The 20853-nt window shown below is 44.7% G+C and overlaps 1 protein-coding gene across 3 annotated transcripts in view; it reads left to right on the top strand.

The window, feature by feature from the left end:
* Window positions 1–20853, top strand: part of LOC144164386 (eukaryotic translation initiation factor 2-alpha kinase 1-like) — a 357352-nt gene that overhangs the window by 300351 nt on the left and 36148 nt on the right. For all 3 annotated transcript variants that reach the window (XM_077694911.1, XM_077694912.1, XM_077694910.1), the window contains 2 exons: window positions 2432–2599; window positions 13010–13123. In XM_077694911.1, coding sequence (XP_077551037.1) covers window positions 2432–2599; window positions 13010–13123 — 282 coding nt within the window. The remainder of the gene's footprint in view (window positions 1–2431; window positions 2600–13009; window positions 13124–20853) is intronic.

Here is a 20853-nt window from a genome sequence, read left to right as displayed (position 1 = left end):
CGAAACTGTTATTAACTCGAGTCACCAGCAAAAATAGAATACTACCTCAGGTATGGCCCGTTTCCCAAATTCCCCCTCCAATACAACTGAAATACCTGCAGAAATTCTTAGGTAGAGCGTCCTCCTTCTTGCAATTGATAAAATATTTCGCAACACTAAATTATCATCATCCACTTCCGATCTGAAATGAAGATTTGGGGGGACGTTTATGACTTTCAATGCACCTCACATCTGGTCCTGTGTTTTACCTATTTGGGGACACTGCTCCAGCTAGTCTTCTGCATGTCATCGGCGTGGTTTTCATAAAACTTTATTCTCACAGGAGACGGCGTGGTCGCCCAAACCAATGATTAATAAAAGTTGGAAAAGCACATCAAAAATTACATTACAGAAAACAAACTGTGTCCCGTTCTAAAGACTCTTGACACGTTTTGCCCTTATACGGCCGAAGTTTTTGCGACGTTACTGGCGACAATTTTAGCCATTGTGTTTGGCGTCTGCAAATTAGTTTTACCGCTGCTTACACGGGAGGGGTGATGCATTTTGATTAATCAATCATTTACAGTGACCATGGGTGATTCGGTGTGCCCGTGCTACTTTGGAAATTTAGCGTTTGCACCAGCTGCATCCATTTTTTAGATCACCATTGTGGTGCTAGTGAACGAAAGTGCCAACTGAAGATACTTTGATTTGATTGTTGTATCGCTACGATAGATACGACTGACGACGGCACATGACCTGCCAAGAGCCGCTTCAATTATGAGTTAAATTAATTTTAGTTCCGGTCTATCGTCCACGCGAAAAGAAGTCACTGTCGTGCCTTCTGAACTACGGGCACTTCTTTGAGTCATTTTACGATAAGTCCGCCGACGAACACCTGGCCTTTGGAAATCGTACAAGCGAATGTGTATTCGTTTAATACAGCGGAGCTGTTCGAAGCTTAAATCCATGCTTTCTCTTCCAAAGGAAACTACTCAGTTGCAATCACCCTCTACCTCTTCGTCGCCAGCAAATTTCACAAGTTTCATTTCAGCCACCGCCAGTGGTGTCTCGTTCACGAGATGCGGAATTGGTTATTGCAACTAGCACCGGCTTTCGGCCGGCGTCTTTCACATCTAAGCATGAGTGCATCAGCTGTTGCTCTTTTATACGTGAATTCGAGGACAAGAGGCATGCATGCGCAGACTGGTTTCGCTCACTCACCTTTGACATACCCGCTCGGCCGGGGGAGACTTCAACGTGGAGAGAGGGAGCAGAACAACTACTGAATATCTATATACGTGGGGTTGGCTTCTTAGTCCAGAAGTCGAAGGGTGATCGTCGCATCCTCTGCCCTCTCGATCAGCATGACCTGGTCGGCGAGGTGAGCGCTAAACAGCGCAGTCTCCAACTGCCCGAAATTGGGTTCCTCAACGTGGACGTCCCACACTCTGACGCAACCTTATTTCGGTCCTCCCTGATCGAGCATTAAGGATTGGTGGGTTCGGCAGACAGTACCATTTGTACGAGGCGGGAGGGGAATGAAAACCCACCTGTTTGTCACCGGGAATAAAACTAAATTATTCCAAGTCTAATTGAGTTAGGTAGCTGGTAAGTATGCTCAAACCCATTTTACAAACAAACTTGTTTTTTGTGCACTCTCTGATTGGAACCTACATTTGCTACGATCTTTTATCACAGATTGGAAGGGCACTGATCATCGGCGTAGAATTAGGCAAGAGGAGCTAGTACCGTCAATTGTATGTCAAAATTCTACACTGGAAACACACTTCGTATACTCGAATTGGTTCACAAGAGTGGGTGCTTCGTCCGTCTGTTGCTATTCTCAAACTGAAAGTTCTTTTAAAAACTTTTATCGCTCTCCTTCCACATATCTCTGAGCATCGTAACAGAGCACACATATTGGGATCGTACCTTACCTTTTGAAACGCCCTCCTGTATTTTAATTGAGTCCTCCAGAAGATAAGTTTTTTTTTACTTTTTCAGAGGTTCACGCTACCTTGTTATTGTTGCGGTTTCGTTTCTGAGCAAGCCACGCATATTATAATCAGATTCTCTCTTTGCCAACCTTGACATATATCATGATAGTTGAGTACACTAAATGATACTCATGTTTTTTCTGCTTTTCGGTGATTTACTTTACTTGACAGGCTTTCCTCTGTGCAGCTGTCGGTCCTGTGAACTCTTATAGTCCCCATTTTACATATCGGCTCATTCAGTGTCGCATGCAGCCTGCAACGGTTTTGAAACTCGAACGCAAGATATTAAAACCGACTTCGACACCACTCACCACTCTGAATCTTTCTTGCATTTCCCCTAGGGAGAAAGTGGTACTGTGAATTTAGAAATGTTCTTTGCAAAAACTACTTATTGTGCATCTTTTGCGGGAAAACCACAGTTATACATTTAAATGGACGTCACTTTTTTGCAGCCTGGAAACATCTTTTTTGTTCGAGGCGTTGAACTTAAGCTTAAGAACATCCTTGACTCTCACGACAAAGTGCTGGTTAAGCTGGGGGACTTTGGCCTGGCCACTCCCGGCAAACAGCAGGAGTCTACCGCCGGTCAGCCCTCGAGGCAGCGTGGTTCATGCGACAAGGTAAATGCTTTGTTTTCTACCGTCATCAGATACTTTTACCCCGTGAGCTTCGCGAGCACATATAATAAAATTGTCAATGTTGGCAGATGACACGTTTTGTTGAGGTGTCGTATCTTTCTGTCGAATGGTTTTGTTCAGGAGATAGTTGTCTTACTGGTTGTGTATTAGGTTTAGCTATGCGAAGCTGGTAAGCGTAGTTTTTAACCTTGAGGACAACGGCGGTTGCGACCTGTAGGTAAGGAGGAGGGAAGTACAGAGTCTGGGTAATTTATTATCATTAATGTCACGCCTAGTAACACCACCGACAGATGGCATGCCTCCATGTATTTGCTAAGAGGGAATACGTTCTACATGTATTATTTTTTATTTTATGGGCAAAGCCCGTTAGGGACTTCGGCTGCCGGCGTCTCCTGTCATCGTCGTCATCGTCGTCGTCGTATCTCGCCTATTGTATCACGGTACTAAACCCCAGGGACATTCGCTTTTCAACGCTTAGCGCTAGAACGTAACGCGTACTAACAGAACACACCAGGACATTTCGTGTTGCAAAGAAACGACACTTTCAAAGGAACGCTGTATACCTCTACCCCCTAAACAGTTTCATTTCCGTGGGCAAAAATGCCGAGGCGCTAAGAATACACATGCACTGCATGCTTCGCTTCCGATGTTTCACGTTAGTAATGATGGCCCGGGATTTCTTACTAGTACCAGCAGTTTTCTTTATTGATTTGATTCGGCGTACTTGGAAGCACTCGCAAACAATAAAAACAAGCTACCTCTGGGACTGAAAAATCGTATAAAACCAAAGCGTTCTTCCAGTAATGACCAGAGGAGCGGAAACATGGTGTTTCACTAAACTGAGGAGCGAACGCAGGCCAACTCAACGGGCAATGGAACGAAGGATGATTGGAGTAACACTTGCTTAGGGACGGGAAACCAGCTTCCTGTATCAGAAAACATACTCGAGTAGAACAATACCAGCTGAACCTTAGTAAAGGCAATGGTCTTTCCCTGACCCTCTAGTAACATGAAATGAAAGCGGACGGACGGCCGGGGAAGTCGTGTGGATACTGAGAGAAGGTCTATAACACAGGGAGGCCAATAACTCCATGGAGGGACGAAATAGGGAAATTCAGGGGCAGAAAAATCGACCCGATTAACCCAAGACAGGATGGTTTGGTAGTCAATTGGAGTGGCCTTCATCCTTTAGTGAACCTAAGTAAACTGTTCATTATGATGGTGATGATGATTGAAATGTGTGTATGGGCGTACAATTTCTTTTACAAGTGTAATCCAACAAAATGAAATCTTCATACCTGGAGATGGTGTTTGGAGAATTAGCAAATAAAATAAGCTCCTCAACGTCTTTGCGCCCTTTGAGTCTTACACTACCCACATCATAGGTGTAGCAAGACCTTTTTCACAGATTGAAGATGCATACTCCGCACATGCTGACCGGTATTTTGTTATTTATTCACGATACCTCACAGGTTCCCGATGGACGGGCGTGGTGGTGGGACTACTACCACAAAAGTGCGCAGCGCACAGCAACAACAAAGTACCTTTCGGGAAGAACAGAAAATATGAACAGTGGTGGGGCAACTACCACAAAAGTGCGCAGCGCAGAACAACAACAAAATACCTGTCGGGAAGAACAGAACATATGAACAAAGGATCAAAATAGCCATCATATATGATGTAGAGGAACAATCAATCGCTTGGTATTATGTGAGATTGCAGAGTAAATCATAATTGAAGGAAGATCTTACGGTAACATGATTACAAAATTGTGAGCAAGTGGAAGTGAAGGGAAAAATAAAATGACACACGCGAATTAAAAAACGTTTGTAAATGGGACACAAAATTACAGATCAGTGGCATACGCTTGTTAAGCAAAATAAGAGGTTCCACTATCGGTTACCATATCGCGGTTCCATAAGCTTACGATGGGGAAGTTAAGATCACCTAGAGTGGAATGGTCCGTCGAACCCAAGATAAGTTTGGCGAACGTGCTGTTCGCATTATTCGTTCAGGAATGAATTAGTGGCCCTTCAAATAAATTCTATTACACAGTCATGACTTCGTACGTTCCTATCCTTGCGTCACTACAAGCGCATATGTGCCTTCTTTGGCAACGGTGATTGCCTGGATGATTTATTACATTTGTTAAAAGGAGCAGGGAATAGCAATTGTGCGTAGAAATTCCAAAGACCTAATTGATATGTCAGGCTTATCTTGTACAACACTGGCGGCGTGCAAAAAAAGTCTGAGAAACTTATCTGTTAGCTGAATCCCTAATCCCCACAATTATCCGTGTTAAATAGACTTCTATTAAGCAACCATGCATTTTAAAGAAAGTCTCCTTGTGGACAAACTAAATGTATATAGGCAAAGTTACGAATGTACGCAAATGCTTTGCTCAAGTTCTAGCGTATGCAACCTAACGATTTTGACGCTTAGGTAGAGAATATGTTAACATGAGTCGATCACGAGAGCACAGGAGTTACTTGTACCTTTAGGTATACGTATGACGTTGCCTGCGTGAATTGAGAGGAATTAATAGAGTATCAGTTATAAACATTCCGCTTTGGAGAGAAATGGACAACTTTTCAAGGAGGGAACTGGAAGCGCAAATTAGACACAGGGCTCGTCCTGTTGTCTACTTGCTTTGTCTGTGTCTAATTTGCGCTTTCAGGTCCCATTATGCATGACCAACAGGCCCAAACAATGACCCTTTTGGTTTTGAAGGAGATACGTTAAGGGCTTTTTGGCAGCTACTCCACCAACCACAAACATGTTCAAGTGGTTTTTAAAGGCGATATAATCACAAGGAGTGTTGTTGCATTCAATATAAAGCAATCATCCTCAAATACCACAATGAAGGACAAAAGTTTACAGTAAAAGTTTTCGATGTAAACCAAAAAGCAGTGAAACCTCCCGGAACACTAGTTTGACGTTAGTCAAGAGGGAGCGGAGAGTATTTCCTACTATAAACTAGTGACGAAAAGATGGAAAGATACAAGGTCATGACTGTGTGATGGAATTTGTTTGAAGGGCCACTAATTTGAAGATGTGGCGACAGTGAGCGATACGATCAAAAGCCTTAACAAGTATAAGATATAAAGCAGGTTTGCATATTGTAATCCGTGGTAAAATACGTCAGCCGAGAATTTTAATGGTTGAATATCACAAGAGAACCCTTTTGAAAACCCGGGTTGATAAATGACAAAGTAGTCAAGTTATAAGTAGTTTTAAACGTGGGAGCCATTGATATTACCGAGGAGCAGGAAATATTAATCATGTCAGTGAAATGGTGCGGCAGTTTGCAAGAAAGTTTTGTCACCGTTTTTAAAAGGCAGAATTGCTTTCGCAAAAACGTGTTTTTTAGCTTACTCCTGCCACTGCGCGAAGCTTCGCTTGTCCCGTTTCTTCACACAGTGAAAGGGCGCTGATTTTTGGGACTAGAATTTGGACAAGGGTAACTAAGTGCTTTTATTGTATAACAAAGGATTTTCCTCCTTCAGTGGCCCGCGTGAACAGATACCAAGTCCTTATGTGCCCTTAAAATCAGTGGACAATGTTATTCTTAGTCCACTTTTATGTGCCGCAGCTGGCTACGGGTTTATTGCAACTGATATTCATTGGATGATCCGGTACACCGATGCATCACCTATCTATGTATTTGGCTGCGATCAAGATTTCGCCGAATATTTTCTGTGGTGCTCAATATTCCGCCACGGCGAACGTCAAATCCTTTTTGACCGCCTGAGCACAGCCTTTTTATTAGGTATGTCAAACTTCTAAGTAAATGACTTTTCTCGGCCAAAGCTCTAGCATAAAATTCTAGCAGTGGCCATTCTGAAACTAACCTCCATTGGCAAATTTCATAGAACTCTGCCTATCATATCCGCGTGCGCAAAATAAACAGCACGTGTTGGCTTCACGTCCTCTCTTTCGCAAGCTGCACCTATATCATAATCATTTATTCTGCCAGCGAGAGAGAAAAACTCTTATTGTTGCCCGGTAAGGGATCGGGAGTAGAAGAGGTGGGAGTCTCCGCCCATTCGCCCTTAGCCATCATCAGTCAGGAGTCCTTAGTCCCTGGCGGTGGCTTCGGTCATCCGGACTAATTGTAGCTGAATGCCAGCTTCCGTGCTGAGCAAGGCTTCCTCCCACATCTGGGGTGTGTTATTGATGAGTGTCCTCTGATTAGTTTTACATATGATCAGGACCAGATGACATGTTCTAAAGCCGCTCTTTTCTTGCAATGATTGCCCTTTCGTCTTATATGGTTGGGTAGTAATAGCTATGTAAGAATGGGTTTTCGTACATCCCAGTTTGAATCCGTCTCCAAGCTGTGGCCTGCTGCTTATTGAGGGTTTTATGTGCTTCCGAGTAATAAAGTCTGCCTTTTCTGTAATGATCAAGTATTTTTGTATAGGTTACCATGAAAACGATTTTCCTCTGCAGAGAGTAAGTGGCTCGGTGGTCTTCATGGGTGCTAGCCTGGTCTGCGAGCCCTCGGGATAGCTGGTGAACATTCTCATTTCCGGATAGGCCAGAGTGCGCTGAGGCCCGAACTAGTGAATGTTGCTGATGTTGGTAGTGCCGTTGGTGTGGAGTATCTTTACTGCGATGTTAGAAATGCGCCCTCCGGCGAAATTCCGTATTGTGGTCTTGGAGTCGCTATCAACTTAGCCTGTGTCGAGGCGATCCCAAGGATATGGCTACTTCGACTCCGACCTTGTGTCGCGGTCATAAGTATTGTTCCTGAGGTCAGGAGTTGTCTCTTTTAATTTACAACCGCTACTATCAAGGCTGCCTGATTAGCGTAATCTCCAGCGTCTACATACACGACCTCATGAAGGTTTTTGAAGGGTTGATGGAGGGCTTTGGCTCTTTCCCTTCGTCTTTCTTGATTGTGAGTTGGGTGCAATGTTACGGGGTAGCGGAGGTACATAGATTTGTGTAAGTTGAGGTTGGATTTCTTTTTTGGGTACGTGTGGCGCGTCGTATTCATTGTTGAGTCTGTAGCGGCCACTTTGTCATAGACAGCAAGAGCACACCATCATCATCATCGGCTGCTGCCTCCATCGTCAGCAGCGCGTGGGTCGACGGGCACGACGAGCCACGTAACACAGGACATGATGGCCTCCGCGCTGCTCAGCCGCACTCCACGGGCGCTCCCTGATTCTCGGGCTCATGTTGTCGTCCCCACGCAATTCTCCATTAATGTAGGCCCTGCCGCACCACTTCATCGGCCACTTACAAGTTTTCTTCTTATGTGTCTTCCTGTGCTGCTGATGGTAAGTCGTGGGAGTTGCGATGTCTGCTGGCCTTCTATTAGCTTGCTTAGTGTGTTATGTATACCGAGTGCGTCGAATTGATTATTGGGTGTCGTTATGGGGATACCCACGGCTTGCTTGTAAACTTTAGGAACCATGTTATTGATCTTGGTTTTTCATCCGTCTTTACTCACAAGTAAGGCATGGCATATAGCAATTGGGAGAGGATGAAGGTTTGTATTAGTCTGATCAAGTTTGATTCTTGGAGTCCCTGGTGTCTGTTTGCTACCCGTGATATCAGTCTTGTTGTCTGCAGCACGCTGTTTTTGAGTGTCTTGATGGCTACCGTATTGTAGCCGTAAATTTGAATCTTTAGACCCACCACCTTGATCATGGAGACTGGAAAACGTCCACGGAGGCAAGAGAAGAGACCGTCGCCGATAAAAAGCAAATATAATTACACAATGTGCAGGGAACCGTCGTTCATGCAGCCATCTCGTTGCCTCAGCTAGTCATCATCATCTTCTTCCTGTATGCGTCTGGTGAGCTCGGTGTCAGCTTCATCTTCGTCTTCGTCGGACGTTTCAACAAAGACTGCTAGTATATAGGCTTGCCGTGTGTTCTGAGCTCTATCTGTGGAGTCTTGTGCGCTTTCAGTTTACTCCGGCCTGACATGCACAGTAAGAGCTCCGATTTCTCTGGCGAACATCCTAGTCCTGTAGGTTATACATTCGATTCCACCACATCAATGGCTGCCTTTAACGTTTCTTGGATATGACCATCTCTGCCCCCAGTTACCCAGAGTGTGAGGTCGTCCGCATAGATGGTATGGTGCCGGCTTTCGATCTTGTTCACTTCTTCCGGTAGTGCTATCATAGCAATGTTGAATAGGAAGGGAGAAAGTACGAAGCTTTGCGGTACACCTCTTCGCCCTAATTGAAATTAACTTGATTCTATGCTTCCGAATCGTAGATTGACCATTCTGTCTGCTAAGAGGTTGGCTAGATAGTCATAAGTTCTGTTCTATATCCAAGCTTTTCAATGTTTTGTAGAATGGGCTTGGGTGGAACTTGATCGAAAGCTTTGGTTAGGTCCAGTCCTAGGATGGCTCTTGTTTCTTTGGGTGAGCTGCCTTCTCCATCTATAACTTGATGCATATGTTGTAGTAGTACGTCCTGTGTCGGCAGTTTGGCTCGAAATGCTATCATACTGTGGGGATACAAGTCTTTGTCCTCCATATATCTATTCAGCCTTTTCAGGATAACATGTCCCGACGCTAAACTCAGGTATGAGGTTAGTGATATGCTCAAATTTTCGAGTAATAGTTGTTTCCCCGGCTTGGGCATCATGACGATATCGGCACTTTTCCATGATTTGGGTATGCACCGTGTCTCCCATAGTTGATTCATATATTGGGTTAATGCTTCAACGGAGTCATTATACAGGTTCCTTATTATTAAATTAGTTATGCCGTCAGGTCCTGGTGCAGATCTTGTCATGATATCTTATATGGAATCTATCATTTCTGCAATTGTAACCGGTTGATCTATTGCTGGGTTCGCCGTCCCCTCGTACAATTTTTGTCTCTCCTTTGGGTCCCCAGCGATGTACATGCGCTTAACTTCCTTGATTAGGTCGTTTTCTGCGTTTGGGTATCCGTGGATGAGCTTACTAAGGCTTTGTCTCTGGGCAGTCTTACATTGCTAAGGATCAATGAAATGATGGAAGATGTTCCAGGTTCGCTTGAATCCCATTTGAAGGTCCATTCAATTGCATGTGTTGTACCAGTTTTGTCTTGTGAGCTGATTCGTCTCATTAGACTAAGGTTGAATATCTGCTTGCTCAGCCAGTTCTGTAGACATTTTTAGCCTCCCACATATGGGGTAGTTTGGCATCTACTTCTTGGATATGTGCCTCTTCAGGAATTCTCTTAGTCGTTTCGCTTTCGTCTTTCTGCAGTTGCTCCACCCACTCATCAATGTTTACCATCTTGTTACTTGACCCGTCATCATTGTTTATGGTCATCCCGATTTCTCTGAATCTATCTCATTCTATAATCTTTATCTCTTTCCCTCGTTCGTTTTGAGCTGTGCTTGCACTCACTGTGTTTATCACAACATAATGGTCACTGCCTAAATTTTCTTGCAGGTTAGTTCATTGTATGTGGCCACCGAAGTTTTTGGTGAAGCTCAAATTCGGGGTCGTGGCTTTACAGACGCTGTTGCCAGGTCTGATAGGGAAGCTCCGGTCAGTCCCTAGTGTGAGTCCTGCTACTCGTGCGTTTTGCCACAGATTTATGCTTTTGGCTATTTCCTTTTTGTTTCCCCACGTCGGGTGATGTGCATTGAAGTCCGCAGTTATAAGTACCGCTTTTTCCTTGGTGATTCCCACTACTTTTCGGAATAGCCAAGAGAATTCATGCTTCCTCCTGGGACTGCTATACATATTTAGTGTAAATAGGCTGCCATCTCTTCTCTTCTTGATGGGAATGATTCCTGTCAATATATGATGAATTAAATCAAGGTCTGTGTCGTGCTTCATGACAGTCGTGTTCCTTTTAATTAAGGTGGCCACAATACATTTCTTATTTTCCTCGCTATTGGTATCGTGTACGGGTCCAAATGATTTGTAATTCGGTAATTTGGCAATGCATCCTGTATCTTGAAAGCATATGAAATCTGGCTTGCTTGCATCTTCATTGGTTAGTATGTACTGGGCAAAATGTGCGTGTTCGCGTAGAACACCCTGCAGGTCCACTGCCAGACGATGTATTTGTTGTTAGTAGTAATGTTTAGTTGACTGCATATTGTCAGCCTGCGCTCTGATTTCTTCTGCCACGGGAGCCTTGCATATGTTTTGGTTATTTTGATCTGCTGTTTTGGTCGGGCACTTTCCCTCCCAATCCTTCAACGAGTCGTGAGGTTTGTAGTATTAAAAAGCTGTGCATTGATGTTGCCAACACATTCTTCCAGCATGCGCTCTAGCTGGTGGCTAATAGATGTATGTAGGGCTTTAAGTTTGCGGTTTATTTCCTCTTCAATTACCTGTAGGCGCTTGCCGAATACTTCCTAATTTATGTATTTTTCCTGCGATGGCTTGTTGTCGCCTTCTTTCTGAGTTTTCTGGGTTGTGGCCCTCCTTTTCATAGGAGGTGGTGCACCTTCTTAGCTAGGTCCTGTGGTCTGTATCGACCCCTGAATATCGGATTCCTGGGTCACGTCCACTTCAATGGCTGTGGTGTGCACATTGGGTGACCCATTTTATTTTAGTTTTGCGATTTCAACTTTCGAAGTTTTGTTTTCTTTCATTACTAATTCCAGCATTTTTTAAATCTTGGCTAACCTTGTCTGGCTCTCATTTTCCGCTAATGGTATGTTCTGTTTGTGTTGTGCGGAGCTGTGGGAGAAGTCGCTTGCCCAGCTCACCTTGTTTTGGTGGTTGTCTTCATCCCTACGATCGTGTCAGTGTACTGCCACTGTGGTCCCGTTCCAAGCGTGGGACTTGGACCTGGATCTGGATCTAGATTCAACTCGGAGCCATGATTTCAATCTTGAGGTTCGTTTGCCAGAGCGCGGGGTGCACTGGACGCCGTTGCTCATTGCTCTTTGCTTCTCTTCTTCCTTTGTTTTGTTGCTCATACCTTCTCTTAGAGGTGGGTGGCGGAAGGAGCCTGATCTGTCTCTAATTAGTCTGAGAATGCCGGTGCTGTTTTTTTTTCAGCGTTGTGCGGCCCTTGGGTCTGCCTGCTGTTGCCATCTGGTTGACGTTCTTGTGATCTTTTCCTTTCCCACTGACGTTTCTTCAAAAGATAATGAACCTGGTATCACTGACGACATTCCTTGTCTCCTGTTAGATGATGATCTCTACCACATAGGGAACACTTGACAACACATCTGTGATCTTCTGGCGTGTTCTTGGTGGCACAGCCTTTGCATACTTTCATTTCGGGTGTAGGGCAGACACCAGTTCGGTGTCCAAGTCTTGCGCACGTTTTGAATATTTCATGGCGTTTTTTATGCAAGTAGCAGCGATATTCTGCTCCTATGTAATAGACGAAGTTGGGGACTTTATCACCCTCGTAAACTACGACGGCTGACTTTCTTTTCCTTATCCGTCTTGCGTGCAGGATCGTTGGGTTCCTTCTGTAAACTAGGCTGTGGCTGATGTCCTCATCACTGTCTTCCGCCGGAATATTGTGCATTACACCCTTGATGCAGTCCGCAGGCGGTGTTACATAGGCCGTGATCTCGTGCGTTTGTCTGCCAATGGGCAGTTCTGTGATCCTATTATACTTAGCAGCCCATTCCATGCTCGAGGTGCTCGCGACGATAAAGTTTTTCAAGTTGTTCAAGCTCTTCAGCTTTCAGTGCTGCAGCTATCACTACCCCGTCCTTGAGGAGCGCTTGGCTGATCCTTGAGACCTTGAGCCCGTCCCTTGGCCGCAACACTTGCGGCCCCTGAAGCGCCCGTCTAGACTTCATTGAACAGCACCGGAGTCGGCTCCATCGTTGTTGTTCTGATTTCGCGGTAGGCTTACCTCGTTCAGGGCTTTTTCGTCCCGCTGACGATGGCTCGTCATCCATCCCGCATCTCTAGTGATTTCTCCCGGGGTAATTGGCTCACCTTCAACCTCCACGGCTTCCATTTCGCTGTCGGAGCACCCGTGGCGAGCTCCGAGAAGCGTCAGCGCCGTCAGCTCAGGGGGAGTCTCGGCACGCCTGTGATAGAGATCTCGCCGAATTTTTGGGGTCGTTGGTCCAATCTTCACATAACTGAAGTGTGCGGGTAGTGCGTTATAACACCAAGGATTTTGCCACCGATGGTCAGAAATAACACAGCCCATGTAGTTTCCTGCCACTCCACGCGGTCCCCTGGCGGCGACCTTATTCCACCATAGTATATTGGAGTTTTTGCAGCTTTTCGAGGGGTTCACTTCTATACTAAAGGAATCGTATAAGGCTCGCCCACTGTCGCATTCAGCCTGCATGCTTTTTGGAACCCGAATGCAAGGAATAATAATCCAATACGACGCTACTCATCATTGCCCCCCACTGGTGCTCTCCCCATCCTCCACCATTAAGCTGGCAATTCAATATGTTAATTGTCTCTATCTCTCTCTACGCAGGAGTCCCCGCTCGGTCAGCTGTCGAAGCAACAAGACTCAGGCCTTACAAAAGGCGTTGGCACCGCTATGTATTCAGCACCGGAGCAAAGGAACAACACCTGCTACGACAACAAGGTAAAGATATTTCTATCGTTATGAGCCCCAATTGAGAACAGGCTGCGTACACGCATCCAGAGAGATTATCAATGTTGTGCCCATCACCAAAAGTCTCTTGATGCATCCTATTTTTCTTTCAATACATTTCATGCAACTGGCATTAGTGTAGCCAGTTTTGCTTCTGGGCAAGTCGTATTGAACCGTAAATACCATATTGCCCTTGAAGCCAATGAGGGGTCGAACATGCAGGTAGGGAGGCTAGGTCACGCATGATTTTTATGACACATGTACACACATAACGGGTATATCTTCAATTGATCCTCCGTTTACTAATAGCCGCACGTTTCTTCATAAGGTGATGTGTATGGGCGTACGCGTTCGTTGCCAGGCACAATACGGCGGTATTCAGTTTAAGTAGGACGTTTTTATTACCTTTACAGAAGGCGTTACGCAGTAAAATAAGCTCCTGAACGTTATGTCGTTCTCACAGCTTGACAGCTGTCCCCTAATACGTGCAGCAAAATCTTTTTCGCCGAGTAAACAAGCGTAACCCTCGGTCAATGATGAGCATATTCTTTATTTATTCACACACAATAGGCGCAAAAAAGGCATTGTGTTTGGACTGAGGACAAATCACCACAAAATGCACAGCGCAGAACAACCATAAAATGTACTTGGACAAAGAAAGTATAAGCGACACAGGATGATGATAGCGATCGAGAGGATTAGAGCAGAACAATCATCCGCTTGGAATTAGGTGGCGTAGTGAAGTAAAAACAGGATCAAAGCAAGCAAAATAAATATTAGAAAATGACCACTCAGTTGTGAGCAAAGGGCAGTGAAGTGAAAAGGGGAAACATAAATTTTCCAATGTTTATGACTGGCACAAAGTTAAAGATGTGTGAAATAACATTATTCAGCGAGATGAGTGGTTACCTGCTGACTGATCATAGGATGGCTCCACTACCATCCAATAGTGTTAGGAGGATCATTCCAGACCAAACTCTTCCATGGCAACGCAAATCACATGAAAAAAACCGTGTTTCCTGCTATTTGCTCGGGAGGTAAATGATCTTGTGCCATGCGGATATTTGCGTAGGCGTTTTCATAGGCACTGGGTATGGCCTAGATGATTTAGCATATTTGTGGAAAAAGCCGCAAATAGCAATTGAATTTCGAGTTCCTAATAACTGAATTCATGTCAAACTTTATATTGGGTAACACTGATATGCGGTCATAATTCCCAGAAACAAATTGGGCGGCCCTACTTTCAATTGATTTCATTGCGCCTATCAAATGAGCTTGTATAGGGACCATACTGATGAATCAAACTGTAGTTGGGGATGAGCTACAGTCCTATACGCAAAGGTTTTGAGAAGTTCACGAAACACAGTTTTCAAAAATGCCTGAATAGTCTATGTGCCAAATCTTCATACAGTGCCTTTTCCGGCTTCCAAAAGCATTTCTCATTTTACGCCAAGTTTTCAATATCTATACTGAATTTCTTATAATCCTGTGCAATTTTCATTTTAGTGCATAGGTATAAATTTGAATGCACGCTCACCACTGCTGTTGCTAAATAACCACCTGTTATAATTTTACTCTTGATATTTGTTGCACAGTGCCACTGACGTATGACTTATAGGGTGGTGGGTCTTTATAAAAAAAATGTTTTAACTGCTTTTGCCTTGCCATCCACAGGTCTTGGTGATCTTTGTACCAAATAAACTGGAATAAAATATTATAGAATATTATAGACAGATTCAGGTTATGAATTTCCACAGCTGCGTTACTGAAGTTCTAGTGAAGAGAACCTATTGTTATTGATAATTTGCTAGAGGCTCAAGTTATATGACATGATCATAAGAAATTAGTAGTTTAGTATACTAATTGGTTTAAGCGACATTGCCCTGTCACATCAGCAGTATAATTGGGTGTGTAAGGTTATAATATTTTGCTTGTTGAATACAGATTATGTTGCACTTTGCTACATTATGAGCCACCTGGAAATTGTCGGAGACATGAAATATTTATGTCATTTAAAAACCGGTATAATTATGGGTGCTCAGCGAGTACATATTATTATATCATTTGGAAACAGCCGCATGAAGGATGTACTGATAATATTCAAGTTGTTAATGTAAATGAACCACAGCAAAGGCCTCAGAACACTACCTCGAGGTACCATATAGGTGACATTGGTGAAGGGGAAGCTGAAGGTTTTGACTGCAGCTGAGAAGCGATTATAGGAAGTTACAGACTCATAATTGTGTTGTTGCGTAACGGACGGATAATTTTGATGTAAGGCGGCAGTGACGAACATGCTCAAAACCCTCAGAAACTAAAATAGTCTAAGAAACTGATGTCGGTTGGCAGATTGTCACCCATGGTAACGTATCAGTCAGTCGAGTTATCTAGTGTTTGTGCATCACATGTGAACTTTCCTTTAAAGCCGTGTTTATTAGTAAAACGTATTAGAATAGAGGGGATATGAAATGTGGCATGCAATGATGTTACAAAGGAGCTAACAACGAATGTACCTTAGTGATGTTGGGTGACGGTTATCGAGGGATGTTTTCTCACTGGTTTAACAGACAAAAACAAGTTTCGCAGTTGTCCAGTCATTGATGTTGTGGAGGAGCCAACACCTCTGGGTCCTCTACCTGTTCCACCATTTTCTGGAAGTCCCGTCATTTATCCAGAGGGCTCCAGCCATTGCCATCTGCCTAGGTCTAAAACAACCTTCTTCACTAAAAAAGCAGTTCCGGTCCTCTTCTCCACTGAGCTGGTCTCTTCTCTGTGTCCTCCCACAACAACAGTGTAGATTATATGGGGTCAGAAGTAAACCAGTGTCTGAAAATAATGGCCACTACTTTCATACAAGCTCCTGCAAACTTCAAGCCAGGCGACAGCCCTTAACAAATCTGGGCAGATTAAAAAGATGCGTATATTTACGAGCACGCATGTGAGTACGACCAAGCCTAACGCCACCCCAAATGCGCTGCTTCTGCGTGTATTGGTTCCCCATAGCCGCCGCATCGCGCAGACGTTGCCCCTCAGCTACCGAGCGTCAACCGAGCGCAGCCGCAGAATTACGTTGCTTACCTCCTCGAGCAATTCGACGCGCTGTACAGGCCATGCAAAAAAGTAACAGAAACATGTCCTGCCTTCACTTGCATGAAGAAGAAAACAGCTTCGGCGATTTCCTAACAAGCCTGCAACTGCAAGCTCCGAAATGCGGCATGGGAGAAAAAAGAGAGCGGCTCATTGGCGTTCGTGTCGTTATAGGGATATGTGGGGAAGCACTCAGGGAATAAGAACTTCGCGAAAGAGACCTTACGTTAGAAAAATTGGTAGCTACGTGCAAGACAGCAGAAATTTTCAAGATGCATTTAAGAGGGCTACAAGGGTCTGAGCTGCATGTGGAAGCCATACAGAGACCGAAAATGTATAACCAGCAACAATCACAAAAAACGCCTCTGAAATTCTCCCATCCTTACCAGCCCAAGCTGCATAATGACCAAGCCGCATAACGACGCACAAACCGCGTGAATTTCCATCCAACAGCCGTAACTGTTACAATTGGGGCAAATTTGGTCATTTTGTCAGCTTGTGTTGACAAGGGCAGCGGGACAAGAATACATCACGCCAACAACCAGGGCTACTAGAAGACCGTGAGAAGCTAGACAGCGAACAAGAATTTTTTTGGAGAGCCTCGATCTCATTAACGCAAACTCCTTCTCACAGAGGATGGGTATGATTACCGTCAATGGGCATGAGTTGTCGTTCAAGCTCGGCACTGGCTCAGACATGAAGATCATTCCAACGCATTTCATAAAAGGCGCGACCAGAAACTACAAGAACAAGAGCGAAAATAACCTCCCATAGCGGGGAGCAACTTCCCACCGATACTCAGAGCGAACTGAACTGCGCAAATGAAGCAGGCTCATTCATTTAGAAGTTCCTGGTGGTCAATCAGCATCTCAGGGCAATTTTGTGTGCCGAATTTTTCACGCTTATAAACCTTGCCAGGAGAATTATGCCAAAGCGCATGACTGTAGCTTCGGGCGTAGAACAAGCAAACTCCAAAAGTTGCTCACTGATTTCCCAGATGTGTTCGGGGACAGTGGAAAACTACCGGCATCATGCTCTATACAACTTAGGGAAGCACACACTTCTACAGTTTCAGCACCACGAAATGTACCCTGCACTTTATAAACCAACTTTGATGGCTGAAGAACAAGGTATGAAGCAAAACAGCGTCATACCCGAAGTCACACAGTCGACCGAATGGGCGCACCCAATCGTTACAATCATAAAAAGATAGAACAGTTCGGATATGCATAGACGCTCGCAAACTGAGCGCACCTATCAAGAGGCAACATTACCAATTACTAGTTGCTGAAGAATTGTTTGCAGCCCCAAATGGAGCAACTGTTTTTTCCGTCGTCGACGCGAAGAGTGCCTTTTATCAACTTGTTCTGGACGAACCAAGTTCAAGATTATGCACATCAACAATACCCTAAGGACGCTGCTGTTTTCTTAAGGTTCCTTTCGGCCTCGAAACTGCCCCCGAGCTTTTCCAAGCAGCGATACACAGAGTTTTTCAAGGTTAGCTCACCGTCAAACATTTTTGAGGGCATTTTATTGATATCTAGAAACCTGGCCACAGAAAAGTGCTCGCCGTTGAGCTTGACAACAATTTCAATCTGAACAATTAGACTGACTGCATCATGGACAAGCTGCATCGTGGAGTGCATCATGGACAAGCTGCACCATGAACTGACTCAAGCCACGCAGCTTATACACCAACTCTATTCCCAAGGTATTGCTCCTGACCCAGACAAATAGAAAGCAATTGAAGAAATGCCACCGCCATCGTACAAACAGGAATTCTAGAGATTTCTCGGTATGGATACTTACATGAGGACGTTCATACAGAACGTGTCCAACTTCAGTAACTACTCAAATTTGATGGTCATTTGCACTGCACACACCAGCATAGCAACCCTGTCGACCTCATCATGTAAAAGCTGACGGGAGCCCCCGTGCTCCACTACTTTTATCTGCCAAGGCCTGTCACAATTTCAATGAACGCTAACTCGTAGGCACTAGAAACAGCTGTTACTGCAACAAGGCCGACCAGGCATTTACGATTCTGCCTCTCTCACAGCAGCCGAGCATAAGTATAATCAAATCGAGAAGCTACTAGCCTTCGTATACTGATGCGAAAGGTTTCACTACCACACCTTCGCACGATACGCGATCGTCGAATGCGACCACAAGCCTCTAATTGGAATGCAGACAAAAGGAATCAACCACATGTCCCCGACGTTTCTGCGACTTCATCGTCTGGAGGTATGATGTCACCTGACATACGTACCTGAGAAGCAACTGAGTGTGCGGATACATTTTCAAGAGCCGCAAACGTGTCAGCTAATGTAGAAACCACTTATTATCAACCCGAACTTCTTGTATCGGCATCAGTGCAAGTACTCCAGCCAAGTTTGAATCAGTTGATCCAAACCTTCAGGCGATCCTTGATTATATCCAGATAGGATGGCCGTAGAAACGTTGACAACAAGGCGGGCCTTTCTTTCACAAGAGAAGTGAACTTTATCACAAACAGCTTCGTCTGCTTTGTCCGGCGCTTGGTCATGACGGCAGCATGCCAAGCACGTGTCCTCAAAACAATAGACCAGCCACAACGCAGCATTGTCTCCTGCAAGAGCCTCGCATGGCAGAGTATATTGACCAACGCTGGGCAGACACATCGAAGCTATGGTAAAAAGCTGCCACTTATGGCAAGCACACCAGAATTGCAACCCTCAACAGCCCCTGTTAGACAGAAATTGGCCCATGTCGCCCGTGGGCAATAGATCTTCATGGATTTTTTCACCTCAAAGGCGAAACATACCTTTTGATCGTCGTCTACTTCAAGTATGCGGAAGTGAGACAAAGGAGCACAAAGACTGCAAGCGCGAAAATACAACTGCTGAAAGAGACGTTTTGAACGTTCGGTATACCAACTATCATGGTCTCAGATCACGGACCTCCATTCGACAGCGAGGAACTTCGAAAGTTTTTTTACGACAGGGACATCGCTCATGCACCTTCTTCTCCGTTGTATCCCCGCTGCAATGGTCAAGCAGAAAGGGCCATACAGAGAATCAAGTCATTCACAAAAGCTTTGGAGGAAGGCGAGGTCTTCGCATTTGTACTGCTTAACTACAGTTCTACACCGATTCTGTGAAGACAACCTCCATCCGAGCTTTTGATCGGTAATAAAATGCGCACGTTTCTACCTACCCTACCTTGCACCAGAAATCCAAGCTACCCAATCAAGACGCATCAAGAGCTTCTCAAAAAAAGGAGCAACAGCATCGACATGGCGAGTGCTACACCAGAACCCTTACTCCACTTGTTCAAGGGCAACCCGTGTGGGTTCGCCACAACCAAGGCCGGAAGGAGGCAACCGTCTTTCAAGCTTGTTCAGAAACTCGTAGGTACATTGTCAAAAGAGGCACCAGAACCATTCTCGTCATAAACCGCGTTTACCTTCGACCGAGGACTTGAACTATTATTTCGACGTTTATAGTTTCAGGAGGATTCGAGGAGTTTGATGTGTAATATTTAACTAGTAGACTAAAAAGAGACAGTTTCTGTATTTTAACTAGCCTCCCGACTGCCGTTCCTCACTCCCCAAAGCTATTGAGACACCCCCCACCCTGATCCGATTCCTGGAGTAACCCCTGCTGCCTTCTCAATCAGCTCTCTCTCATCATAATATGAACGCTTGTCAAAGCTGCTTCCCCCATTTTTCCACAGAAATGACATGTTTGTTTCCCCTGAGCATACCCTTCGACAGGATTAGATTGCGTGAAGAAGCACACCTTTTCCGCATTCAGCGCTGTTTTCAGTTCATGTCGGGGGTTTCCCACGAAAAATCATCGTCTACCTCGATTTGTGGATATATAAATTGGTTGTTCTCGGCAGAGTCACAAATTCTACAATGCTGAGGCGCTCTTGTGGCACGCAAACAATCGTGTTCCTAGGCATAGTAAAAGATGAGTTCTGGTTACTTTTCGGGGAGGAAAATGTAGCAGTCGTAGCAAGGAGCACGGTACGTGAGTTCGCGCGCTTGTTGGTGAGCGCCCTCGATTCTTTCCAAACATTCAGTTCGGGGGTCTATGTAGCTTTTATTCCGGAGCGTTTGTTATTTACTCTGGAATGATGTTTGAAGGTTGCAATGAGGGCCGCTAATGAGGCTTTTCCTTCTAAGTAATAATTTCGGTAGTTGGATGGCCGAGAGGGTGGCTCCAATTTTTTATTCCGTTCCTGTGTGTGGAGGATGATCATGTAGCCACGAAGATTGCAAAGTTAACCTACTACGCCGATATTTGCCTAACTACTTTCACAAATCCCATCGTCGAATATGCTGTCTTTGCATAGTTTTGGTATTTAAATGAAAAGAATTTGTCCCTCGATTCTCACCTCCCGCTGAGTTAGTTTAATTAAATCCAATGATTTTGCTTGGTAAGGGTTTTTGTGAGGAGTCGCTGGATCGCTGACATGTCCATTATGAGGTTCAGGTTTCTTTGCGGGGAAGGTGGTGTGTCTATCTTATATACGATAGCAGGCTCCAATTATTTAACAGGCGCTTCCTTAGCAACCAGAGAGTTGCTTTCCCGATATCTTGAAAGATGTTTTAAAGGTTACCATAGTTTGGGTCAGCGCTAGTTGGTAAC

This window comes from Haemaphysalis longicornis, unplaced genomic scaffold, assembly GCF_048455015.1.
Source record: "Haemaphysalis longicornis isolate Haplotype H1 unplaced genomic scaffold, Haemaphysalis longicornis Haplotype H1 scaffold_13, whole genome shotgun sequence".
In the NCBI taxonomy this organism is placed as follows: Eukaryota; Metazoa; Arthropoda; class Arachnida; order Ixodida; family Ixodidae; genus Haemaphysalis; species Haemaphysalis longicornis.
This window is presented reverse-complemented; position numbering and strand designations above follow the sequence as displayed.